Genomic DNA, 10,731 nt, shown 5'->3' with positions numbered 1-10,731 from the left:
TCAACTTGAATCGGCAACGGACACAATTTGACAATGGGTCTTTTAAATATGGACGTTTGGGTTTTAACTGTTACGACTCGAGTTAATGAATCTGGACCTGGATGAAGTTCAATAACTCTAGCGAGTGGCCACTTAGATGGAGATAATCGTTCATCGGTTATTAAAACAAGAGTTCCGACTTTGATAATATTAGATGGTTCAGTCTATTTGTAGTTGGCTAGATATCTTTGCAAACAACTTTTACTCCATTGATTCCAAAATTTTGCTACAATGTGACTCGTTAATTGCCATATTGACATTCTTGAAATCTTAATCAAAGCAAGAGAAGGTTCTGGTATAGTAATCAGTGGTTCTCCAATCAAAAAATGTCCAGGTGTGAGCGCCGTCAAGTCGTCAGGATCATCAGATAATGGGCATAAAGGTCGAGAATTCAAGATAGCCTCAATTTGATTAAGTACGGTTGTCATTTCTTCATAGGTTAAAATAGTGTCTCCAACAATCCTTTTAAGATGATACTTGACAGATTTAACGCCTGCCTCCCATTTCCCTCCGAAATGAGGACTCGCAGGTGGATTGAAAATCCATTTAGTTCCGTCATTGGCTAACAACGATGCTAATTTTCCTAATTCTTTCTTAGCATTTGTTAAATTTTTACGTAATTCTGAATTAGTGCCGATAAAATTGGTACCACAGTCGCTAAATAGAGTAGCACAAACACCTCGTCGTGATGTAAATCGTTTGTATGCGGCAATAAATGATTCAGTAGTATAATCGGTTACTAATTCAATATGAATAGCAGAGGTCGCGAAACAAACAAACAATGCGAAATAGGCTTTGTAATTACGAGACCCTCGTCCCTTCCAGGATTTGAATAAAAATGGGCCAGCATAGTCGACTCCGGAATGTAAAAAGGGTCGAGATGGTGTTGTTCTTGCGGATGGTAATCGACCCATAAGTTGTTTTGCACATTCTCCACGATATCGTGAGCATTTGACGCATTTAAGAATAAATGACCTGATTGAAGCTCGTCCTCCTAAAATCCAAAATTGGTTACGCAGATCATTTAATGTGACTTGCGTACCTCCATGTAAGGTGCGTAGATGTGATGAAGCGATTAAAAGATTGCTGAATAAATGTCGTCGAGGCAATACGATAGGATGTTTGACCGGATAATTCAGTGGTGAATTGTGAAGTCGACCGCCAATTCTTATGAGTCCAACTGAATCGATAAATGGAGTAAATCTGTACAAAGAGCTGGACTTCGATAAAGGTTGGTTTTCTTGAAGAAGTTTGTGTTCATTTGGAAATTCTGATATTTGTACTTGTAAACACCAAAATTGTTTAGCCCAATCAATTTCTTCTGGACTAATAGGCTCAATTGTAATGGATTTAGCTAATTTTTTGAAAATTAATACTGTTCGGCGACAAATAGCTGTGATTCTTAAAAGTTTGGTGAGTGAAGAATATTTATAGACTAATTCCCATAAAGGAGGAGACTTCATAATCGTCGTAAAAACAGTTGGAGGTCGCTCTTCTAATTGAGTAGAAGGAGGAGTTGTTGGATTGACTGATGGCCAGTGAGGTTCCGATTGTTTGAGCCAATCTGGTCCAGACCACCAGAGCTCATGAGTTGACAGTTGTTCTGGAGTTAGTCCTCTGGTAGCACAATCGGCAGGATTCATTTTTCCAGGAATCAGTCTCCATTGAGCAGTGGGTAATGTTTCTTGAATTAAACAAACACGATTGTGGACAAATTCCTTCCACCTGGATGGATGATTGTTAATCCACGTGTGCACAATTGATGAATCTGTCCACAAAATTATAGGAGTATTGTGGAGATTCAACACTCGAATAATGTGAGAAACAAGACGTGTTAATAATACTGCTGCAGATAATTCCAACCGTGGGATGGTAAGCCGTTTCAACGGTGCTACCTTAGTTTTTGAAGATACGAGTGAAATAATAGGAATTTCTTTTAGTGATATTTGTGAACGAATATACACAACTGAAGCAATAGCTTCTTGAGATGCGTCGGAAAATCCGTCTATTTCTAGACACGCATTAGAAAGAATTCCCATCCATCGCGGGATTGACAAAAGAGAAAGATTTGATAACTGGGATTTGAAATTAATCCATTTTGTTCTTAAATTTGGAGGTATTTCTGTGTCCCATCCAAATTTTAATAACCACAACTCTTGAAGAAATATTTTTGCTCGAATTGTGACTGGGGCAATAAATCCCAGTGGATCAAATAATTGTGCCACTTGAGATAGAATTGTCCGTTTTGTTATGATTGATTGGTCGGTTTTGGTTTGTTCAAAAAATTGGAAATTATCGGATCGTGGGTTCCATGACAATCCTAAGGCATGTACTACGGATTGTTCTTGAATTTTGCGAGCAACTTCTGTCCCGAGCCTTTCCTTTGGAAGTGACTCAAGACAAGCATTGTTATTGCTAACCCACTTTTGAAGTGGAAAGCATCCAGCCATACAAATACCATCAACTTGTGAGACGATATCTTGTACCTGTTTTATAGTATCTCCTCCTCCGAACACGTCGTCTACATACCGTCAGTGCTTTAAAACATCTTTTGCTAACGGAAATTTGTGTCCTTCGTCTTGAATAAGTTGAAGCATAACCCTCATAGCGAGAAATGGAGCACAAGCAAGTCCATATGTAACGGTGGTCAGCTGATATTTTTCTATTTCTCCTGAACTATTAAGCCATAAAATACGCTGTAGATCCCAGTCTTCAGGATGAACGTTTATTTGTCGATACATTTTCTCTATATCTGCGGTGAAAACGTATTTAAATTGTCGAAACCACAGGACGACATCGATAAAGTCTGTTTGAAGTTTTTGTCCAGTGTGTACGATATCATTCAATGAAATTTGAGGCGACGAAGATACGAACTTTCCAGAGGCAGCAAGAGTCCTCAAACAGGATTTTTATATGGATGATGTCCTAACGGGTACGTACACAATCGGCAAAGCCATAACACTACAGCAGCAACTGTCTCAAATTCTTCAGCGAGGACAGTTCCAATTGAGAAAATGGCGTGCGAACGACAGCAAGATATTAGAGAACTTATCGCAAGCCAACGAAAAAACAGACAGTTTTTTGATCATCGATCGAGAAGGAGCGCTTAAAACATTGGGTCTGCTATGGGATGCCAAAACGGATACATTGCAATACAAGGTTACTGTTGAGCAGACACCTAAAAGGACAAAGAGGATCGTTCTTTATACGATAGCCCAAATATTCGATCCATTAGGGCTTTTGGGACCAGTCATCGTCAACGCGAAATGCATAATGCAAAAAATGTGGCAATTGACCATAGAATGGGATGAAAGTCTGCCGGAGGAACTACAAACGCTCTGGGATCAGTCACTGTCAAAATTCAATGAGAAGCGCATTCCGCGAAACATAAATCCAAAAAACTCGGAGAAAAACTTCGACCTTATCGGCTTTAGCGATGCGTCAGAGAAAGCGTACGGGGCGTGCCTTTATGTAGTCTTCATAAACAACAAGAAATCCAATCGCAGTTAATCACTTCAAGAGGTAGAGTTGCACCGCTCAAAACAATATCTCTACCCAAACTCGAGTTAAACGCAGCCCTTCTGCTTGCCAAATTGTGTGATGCAACCAAAGGGTCCCTTGGAGAAAGAATAAAAAATATCTTTCTTTGGAGTGACTCAACAATTGTTTTAAGTTGGATTGTTTCATCGCCAAACATTCGCAAAACGTACGTTGCCAACCGGGTTACCAAAATACAGCAATTGACACAAAACGCCGTATGGCTGCATGTGCCTACAAAGGATAATCCGGCGGATTTGATTTCTCGAGGCATGCCAGTTGAAGATTGGTTGCATAGCGAACTATGGTGGTACGGGCCTTCGTGGCTAATCACAGGGAAGTGGCCTTAACCGCAAGGTAATTGACATTGCCTCATCAGAAATAAAAGCAACAGCAGTATTCGCCGTGACGAGGACAACGTGCGAGCAGATCTTAAAACACTTCTCATCTTTCAATAAAATGCGGCGGGTCGTTGATTATTGCTTGAGGTTTAAGGAAAACGCAAAGGGAAACAAAAGGACCGACGCACTATCAGTGGAAGAGCTCGAACAAGCAGAAATAGCAATTGCAAGGATGACGCAAGAAGAGTCATTCATTCAAGAGTGTCTAGCCTTGGAGCGCGGGCGGCAGATGCTGAAAGGGAGCAAGCTCACCTCGCTTAGCCCCTTTCTTGATGAAAGGGGTCTTATAAGAGTCGGTGGCAGATTATCGCAAGCGAACTTACCGGAAACCCTAAAACACCCGGTCGTTCTGCCAGACAGACACCACGTGACCAAAATTATAATGACAGCCGAGCATCAAAGACTACATCATTGCGGGCCCGAGCAATTGTTACATTCAATTAGACAACGTTACTGGATTTTAAGCGGACGCCGAGAAGCAAGAAAGGTGTCTAGAGCTTGTATCGATTGTTATCGTCGAAATCCAAAACCTCTGGATGTGCAGATGGGCCGTTTGCCTCCAGACAGAGTGCGAGGATCCTTGAAACCTTTCACAAACACAGGAATAGCTTATGTGGGACCGATTTCGGTTAGAGAGAGCCGCCGACGTGGAAGAATGCACATCTTCAAATCTTGGATTGCAGTTTTTACGTGCTTCGCAACCAAAGCTACGCATTTAGAGCTGGTTACAGAGCTGATCACGGAAGCATTCCTTGCAGCACTTCGGAGATTCGTCGCATGAAGAGGAATTGTCGCACAAATCGCTTCCGATAACGGGACTAACTTTGGAGGTGCAGCGTGCGAATTAACAGAGGTCTACGAGTTCTTGAAAAAAGAAAAGAGCACGATATTCGATCACTTGAGTCGGCAGAAGATACAGTGGAAATTTATTCCGCCTAGAGCTCCACATTTCGGGGGACTTTGGGAGGCCGCTGTGAAGGCTACCAAACGTCATTTTAACACCGTCACAAAGGGCTTCGTATGGACTTTCGAGGAATATTATATCTTGTCAACTGAAATCGAATCAATCCTTAATTCACGACCCCTCACCCCGCTATCAAGCAGTTCTGACGACATCTTAGCCTTCACCCCAGCCCATTTCTTGGTGGGGGACTCGCTATTATTACCGGCAGATCACGATTACCTGGAAGTTCCAGACAACTGCCTCTCACGGTGGCAACACGTTCAAAAGGTGTGCCAGCATTACTGGAAGCGATGGTCAAAAGAATATCTGCAGAAACGGCAAAAATGGAACACTCAAGGCAGCAACTTGAAAATCAGCACCTTGGTTCTCATCGACGAGGATAATGTGCCACCGTTACACTGGGTCCACGGACGAGTGGTGGAGGTTCATCCCGAAGCAGACGGATTGGTTCGAGTCGCTACAGTCCGTACTTCTGGTGGACTGTACAAGAGACCTGTAAAAAAGCCTTGTCCCTTGCCTGACAGAGACGATTGAAGCTTAAAAAAAAAATTGTCAGTGGGATATCTTGAAGAAAAATATTTTAATTTCGTTTGTTTCTTTATCTTAGAATTATATAGTTTGTTTCCTCAATACATTCTGCTATTTAAGTTGTTGAAAGACGATCTTTCAAAGCGGGCGGGATGTTCTCGATTGTAACGCCCCTAGCGGTGAAGTGCCGAACGGCGGTAGTAAAAAGCAATATGGCGAATGAGAGAAGACGGGTGAATAAAGTCTCGTGTTTTATTAGATCGAAATCCTCCTCTTAAATTCTCAAACAGAATCTTTGAGATTTATACCGTGTCGAACATCAATCGATTTGAAAAATTCATGTCTGGCTTCGATAATCAGTCATTGTAATTTTTTGTTGTGGGGTATTTCATATCCCAGTGATATTTAGTCGTATGATATTTTGTCGTGTGATATTTTGTCGCGTGATATTTTATCGTGGAATATTTTGTCGCTGTGATATTTTGTCACTTTGATATTTTGTCGCTGTGATATTTTGTCGCTGTGATATTTTGTCGCGGTGATATTTTATTGTGTGATATTTTGTCGCGGTGATATTTTATTGTGTGATATTTTGTCCGTGATATTTTTTCGTGTGATATTTTGTCATGTGATATTATGTCGTGTCACCATGCTTTTCATGTTTATGGTATAGTAGGAATAGGAAATAACACTACGTTCAGAAAGAATGGCTAACGAGAGCAAACTTCGATCCCAGTAGTAAAAACATAATACGAGTACCATTAATTGATCCTTCAAAATATCTTCTACCACCATTACATATTTAGCTCGGTTTTATGAAGCAGTATATTAAAGCTAAAGTGAAGATGAACTAATAGAGGAAACTTTTGATCGACTTCGAATTTATCGTTTATTTCCGGACGAAAGTTTTTTTGGAGCAATGTTCGATGTCGAAAAAGCTGCTTGGATAAGTTTTGAAAATATATCTCCAAACTTCTTAGAAAATAGGAAAAGTGAGAATTATCAGAAATTGGTAGAAGAGTTATTGAACAATTATAAAAATTTGAGTTGGAGAACGTTTCCATCAACGTATAAGTGAAATGAAGAGTCCGTATTAAGGAAGGTGGAACGTCAAAGTGATGAGAGATTTTCGCTGAACGCTGAAGACATATATGAAAAGAAACGATATAAGGAGACAGAGAAATTCGCTGCATGGAATATTTGAGGAAAAAAGAGTTCATTATAAAAGAACAATTCAATACCGATAAAGCTATTTTCTCATATACTTTCAGAATCCACAAAAGAAGAAAATATCATTCAATGAAGCAAGGAGAACGGTTGGTCCGGATTAAGATTTTGGCTTGCATATTGCGGGTCCCAGGTTTGAATTCCGACCAAGAACACCAATAAAAAATGGGTTTATTTCAAATGTTTCTAACGGGATCCCGGGTGGTTCGGACTCCGTTTCACGAATCCAGGGACAAGAATGAAAACTCGACCTGAGATGCATATTGGGTCGTTGTATGGCTTCAGGGGCCTCTATCAACGGTTTTAGCCGTATAGGTGAGACCCCTTAACTCTGTACTGGCTGGCCCAATGCGGCATAGCAAAGGGAAGTTCGTGTCTGAGTACCCTTGATGGCTGGTCGGAGCGCGCTCACATTGACACCAGGGGAAATTAGGCGGGAACCGGTGGTCTTGGCGAAATTTTTCTGCAGTTTTCCTACAACCAATCAAGTAAAATTAATTTTAATACATAAATAACATACCTAATTCAGGTCAAAACATTTGTTTAGAATACTCATAACTATGATTTGATAACAATTTTTGAAGGTTTTTCGCTATTTGCTCAATGTTTTGATGATCTAAAGCTATGTAAATCTGGAATATCGATTTAGCGCACTAAATCACATGAAAATCATGCATGAAATCGGTTGAATATGCAAATACTCGCAAATACCAGTTTTTGGCATTTTTAATGGTATTTCGCAATTTACTAAAGGCTTAGTAGAGGTGGACGAGCTGAAACATCCCTGAGTTCGAATTCAGCGCATCATATCATATAGGAATCGTGCATGATATAAGTCAGAAAAATATTTTGAATACTGAAAAATGCGATTTTTTGACATTTTTATCGGTTTTTGACAACATGACCACTTTTTCTATGTTCCGGTGTAATAAGACTGCACTTCGACTTAAATTCAAACCCGCAATTTGACCGTTAATTGGTGCTTTATTTTTATAGCTGAGTCGTAATTGGTCAGATAAATCGGTATTCATGTCGTGCATGCTAAGAATTTCGTATTTTCGAAATAAATAGAATTTTTTAAATGTATGTTCCGAAATTTCCTTCTGATTGTTTAAAATAATTATGGCCTTCAATTTGGTTTAGAATCTCACCGATAATTGAATTAATTAATTGAAAATAAAATTGGGAAAGAAATTACGCAATAGAGAATTTTAGTTCGTCTGTATTAGCACCGCTTCACTTGCGCCAACATACTAATGCTGCTCATCAGCTGTTGACAATTGCAATATGTCAACAATCGATCGAGCTATTTCAATGTTAAGAAAGCATGTTTCGCCTCGATATACAACCGCTTTCATTTCCTTATCAGAATTTGTATGTTAATCAACTTGACGTCAAAAAATATCTGTCGACTTCGAGTAACTTAACGAGTTGAGAAAGACTTGTAACGAGATTTTTCCCCGCAAAGGATCCAACCTGTCCCTTCTCGACTCACCTGACCCGCTAAAGGGTGGCGGCGTACCGGCGAGGTCGAGCTGGGCGCCAGGTACCGAAGTACCGTCGGAATACCGACTTATTTTTCGCCCTCCCTTGCCCAATACGATCTTCTGAGCCACCCGACACAGGTGACCGAGGACGGTCCGGCTACTCAGCTCCAACTGAGGTACTAAGCGGTAGAGGGGCTGGCCCAAGATGGGAGTAACAACACGGGATAACATAAAAGGTCAAAAGAGATACTCAACGCGTAATTATTTCACTTAAAATGCGGTTTATTAGTCGGAGGTAGTCGTGACTCGCAAACAATGATACAAGAAATAGTAACAAAACTGGATCCGATCGAACTGATAAACAAAATAATAAAGAAACGAAATCGGCTATCGAATCAGCCGTACGCGAGGGAAGGAACTCCGCTAAAGAAAATCTGGAGTCGCCGCTGCGAGGTAGTCCAAAATGGATAGGTAGGCAGCGGCGCGTCGTGGCTTGTAGGCAACTTGACGGCTCCATTTACACAAGAATAGTATACCATAATGACGCAGTAATCGCACGCGAAAGAAATAAATCAAATAAAGAAAGTATGGGATCACCGCTGCGAGGTAGTCCGAAACGGATAGGTAAGCAGCGGTTCGTCGTGGCTTGTAGGCAACTTGACGAATTCCATTTACAAGGTAAAACATAATAACGCAATAATCGCACACGAAATAATCAAACCCGATAATGAAAATATGGAATCACCACTGCGAGGTAGTCCAGAATGGATAGGTAAGCAGCGGGGCGTCGTGGCGTGTAGGCAACTTGACGAATTCCATTTACAAAGCAAAATATAATAACGCAATAATCACACCCGAAAGAAATAAATCCCGATAGAGAAAGGATGGAATCACCGCTGCGAGGTAGTCCGAAACGGATAGGTAAGCAGCGGTGCGTTGTGGCTTGTAGGCAACTTGACGAATTCCACTTACAAAGCAAAACATAATAACGCAATACTCGCACACGAAAGAATCAAACCCGATAAAGAAAATGGAAGCAGGACGTTTTGGCGCCGCCGTTTTGGCGCGACCGTTTTGGCGGGGCCGTTTTGGCGCGAGCCGTTTGGGCGCTGGGACGTTTGGGCGCGAGGACGTTTTGGCGCCGCCGTTTGGGCGCGGGGACGTTTTGGCGCGAGGACGTTTGGGCGCGGGGACGTTTTGGCGCTGGGACGTTTTGGCGCGGGGACGTTTTGGCGCGAGGACGTTTTGGCGCGAGTACGTTTGGGCGCGGGGACGTTTTGGCGCGAGGACGTTTTGGCGCGACAACCTTTTCGCGCTAGGAGCTTCGTTCTCGGGGGGGAATATTTTCACTGATTTTGTGGTGAGCACCGCCTGAGGTGTGCATGCTCCCCCTCCGGTACCAGAAAAATTTACCCAATGGTAATACGACCTGGATAATTCGTCCCCGGAAAATTCACTCGCACATAATTTCTCCCTAGAAAAAATCCCCTTTGAAAAATTCGTCTCCTGGGAAATTGTTAGGTGTGGCGTAAGCCACTAACTGGGGGAGAGAAGGCACAGACGGGGTATGACGTGTAACAGAGAGACAAAATGGCACATTTAACGCCGAGCGCAATGTTTTTAGTACGAGTCGTAGCCAGTCCGTCAGAAAAACGCTGATTCCAAGTGGATTATTATTGATGATTTAATTGATTAATAATTTTTGTTAATGATTTTTGTGGGGACGATTCTTCCTGGGGGCCAATTTCCCAAGATAATGTTGCAAGAGGAATTCTCATAGATTCGTTGTCTGCCAAGGAGTATGTCCGTTGGGGCATGTTTGGGGTTGCTGCACGTATCATGATGGGTAGCTGTAGCCGGCGCGAGGGGTCCGAGGAGTGCACATACCGGCGAGGGGGGGTGCATTCCATAGTGGAAAACCCCATCATATTGTGGGGTATCTTGCCTCTCCAACCCAGACAGAGCCCCTTGCGGGTCCTGTGGCCACCCCACTATGTCCCACCCGCCATCCGAGGTGCCCCGAACCCACCTCACTATTTCCCACCCACCATCCGAGATGTCCCGCACCCACCCCACTATTTCCCACCCACCATGTGCGTCTGCATATGTTTTTTTGGCAATATTTCCGAGCCTTCTCGCGAAATCTAACTTGAACCCCTTTCATATATTGCACATTTGCACAATATTCAACTAACCCATGTACTTGTGAAACGAAGTTTTCAGTTAACCCAATATGGCCATCAAGTGGCACAACGCCCCCCCCCCCCCTCTAAATGTTTTCGATGCTAACAACGTAGACAACGTGTGTGGAACACCAAAGGGGGTCCAGGGGGCGGAGCCCCCGGCGGGGTGAGGGGCAGAGCCCCCCGGGGGTTTCGGGGGGCGGAGCCCCTGAGAAACCGTTATAAATTTTTGAAAATTAATAAGAGGGCCACAGAAATCATAATGGTGCGCAAATTCTGATTCTTATTCCCCTCCCCCCCGCCCCTTAGTCTTGGGTAGATTATCATCGTGCTTAACTAAGTTTAAGACAAATGTGATGGTTGCG

At 42.4% G+C, this 10,731-nt stretch overlaps 2 protein-coding genes across 2 annotated transcripts; one reads left to right on the top strand and one right to left on the bottom strand.

The window, feature by feature from the left end:
* Positions 1-203: 203 nt before the first annotated feature.
* LOC122412395 (uncharacterized) lies at positions 204-2,780 on the bottom strand. The gene is made up of 4 exons (XM_043421871.1): positions 2,599-2,780; positions 1,152-1,764; positions 845-1,033; positions 204-632 (listed from the first exon to the last, which is right to left on the bottom strand). Exons 1-4 carry the CDS (start codon positions 2,778-2,780, stop codon positions 204-206), a joined length of 1,413 nt encoding a protein of 470 aa, XP_043277806.1.
* A 1,255-nt stretch (positions 2,781-4,035) lies between these two features.
* LOC122412394 (uncharacterized) lies at positions 4,036-5,475 on the top strand. Its single transcript, XM_043421870.1, has 2 exons — positions 4,036-4,605; positions 4,888-5,475. The coding sequence occupies exons 1-2, from the start codon at positions 4,036-4,038 to the stop codon at positions 5,473-5,475; spliced, it is 1,158 nt and encodes a 385-aa protein (XP_043277805.1).
* The last annotated feature ends 5,256 nt before the right edge of the window (positions 5,476-10,731 follow it).

This window comes from Venturia canescens, chromosome 6, assembly GCF_019457755.1.
Source record: "Venturia canescens isolate UGA chromosome 6, ASM1945775v1, whole genome shotgun sequence".
NCBI lineage: Eukaryota > Metazoa > Arthropoda > Insecta > Hymenoptera > Ichneumonidae > Venturia > Venturia canescens.
Note: the sequence above shows the minus strand (reverse complement) of the source record. Positions and strands in the feature narration are given on the sequence as shown.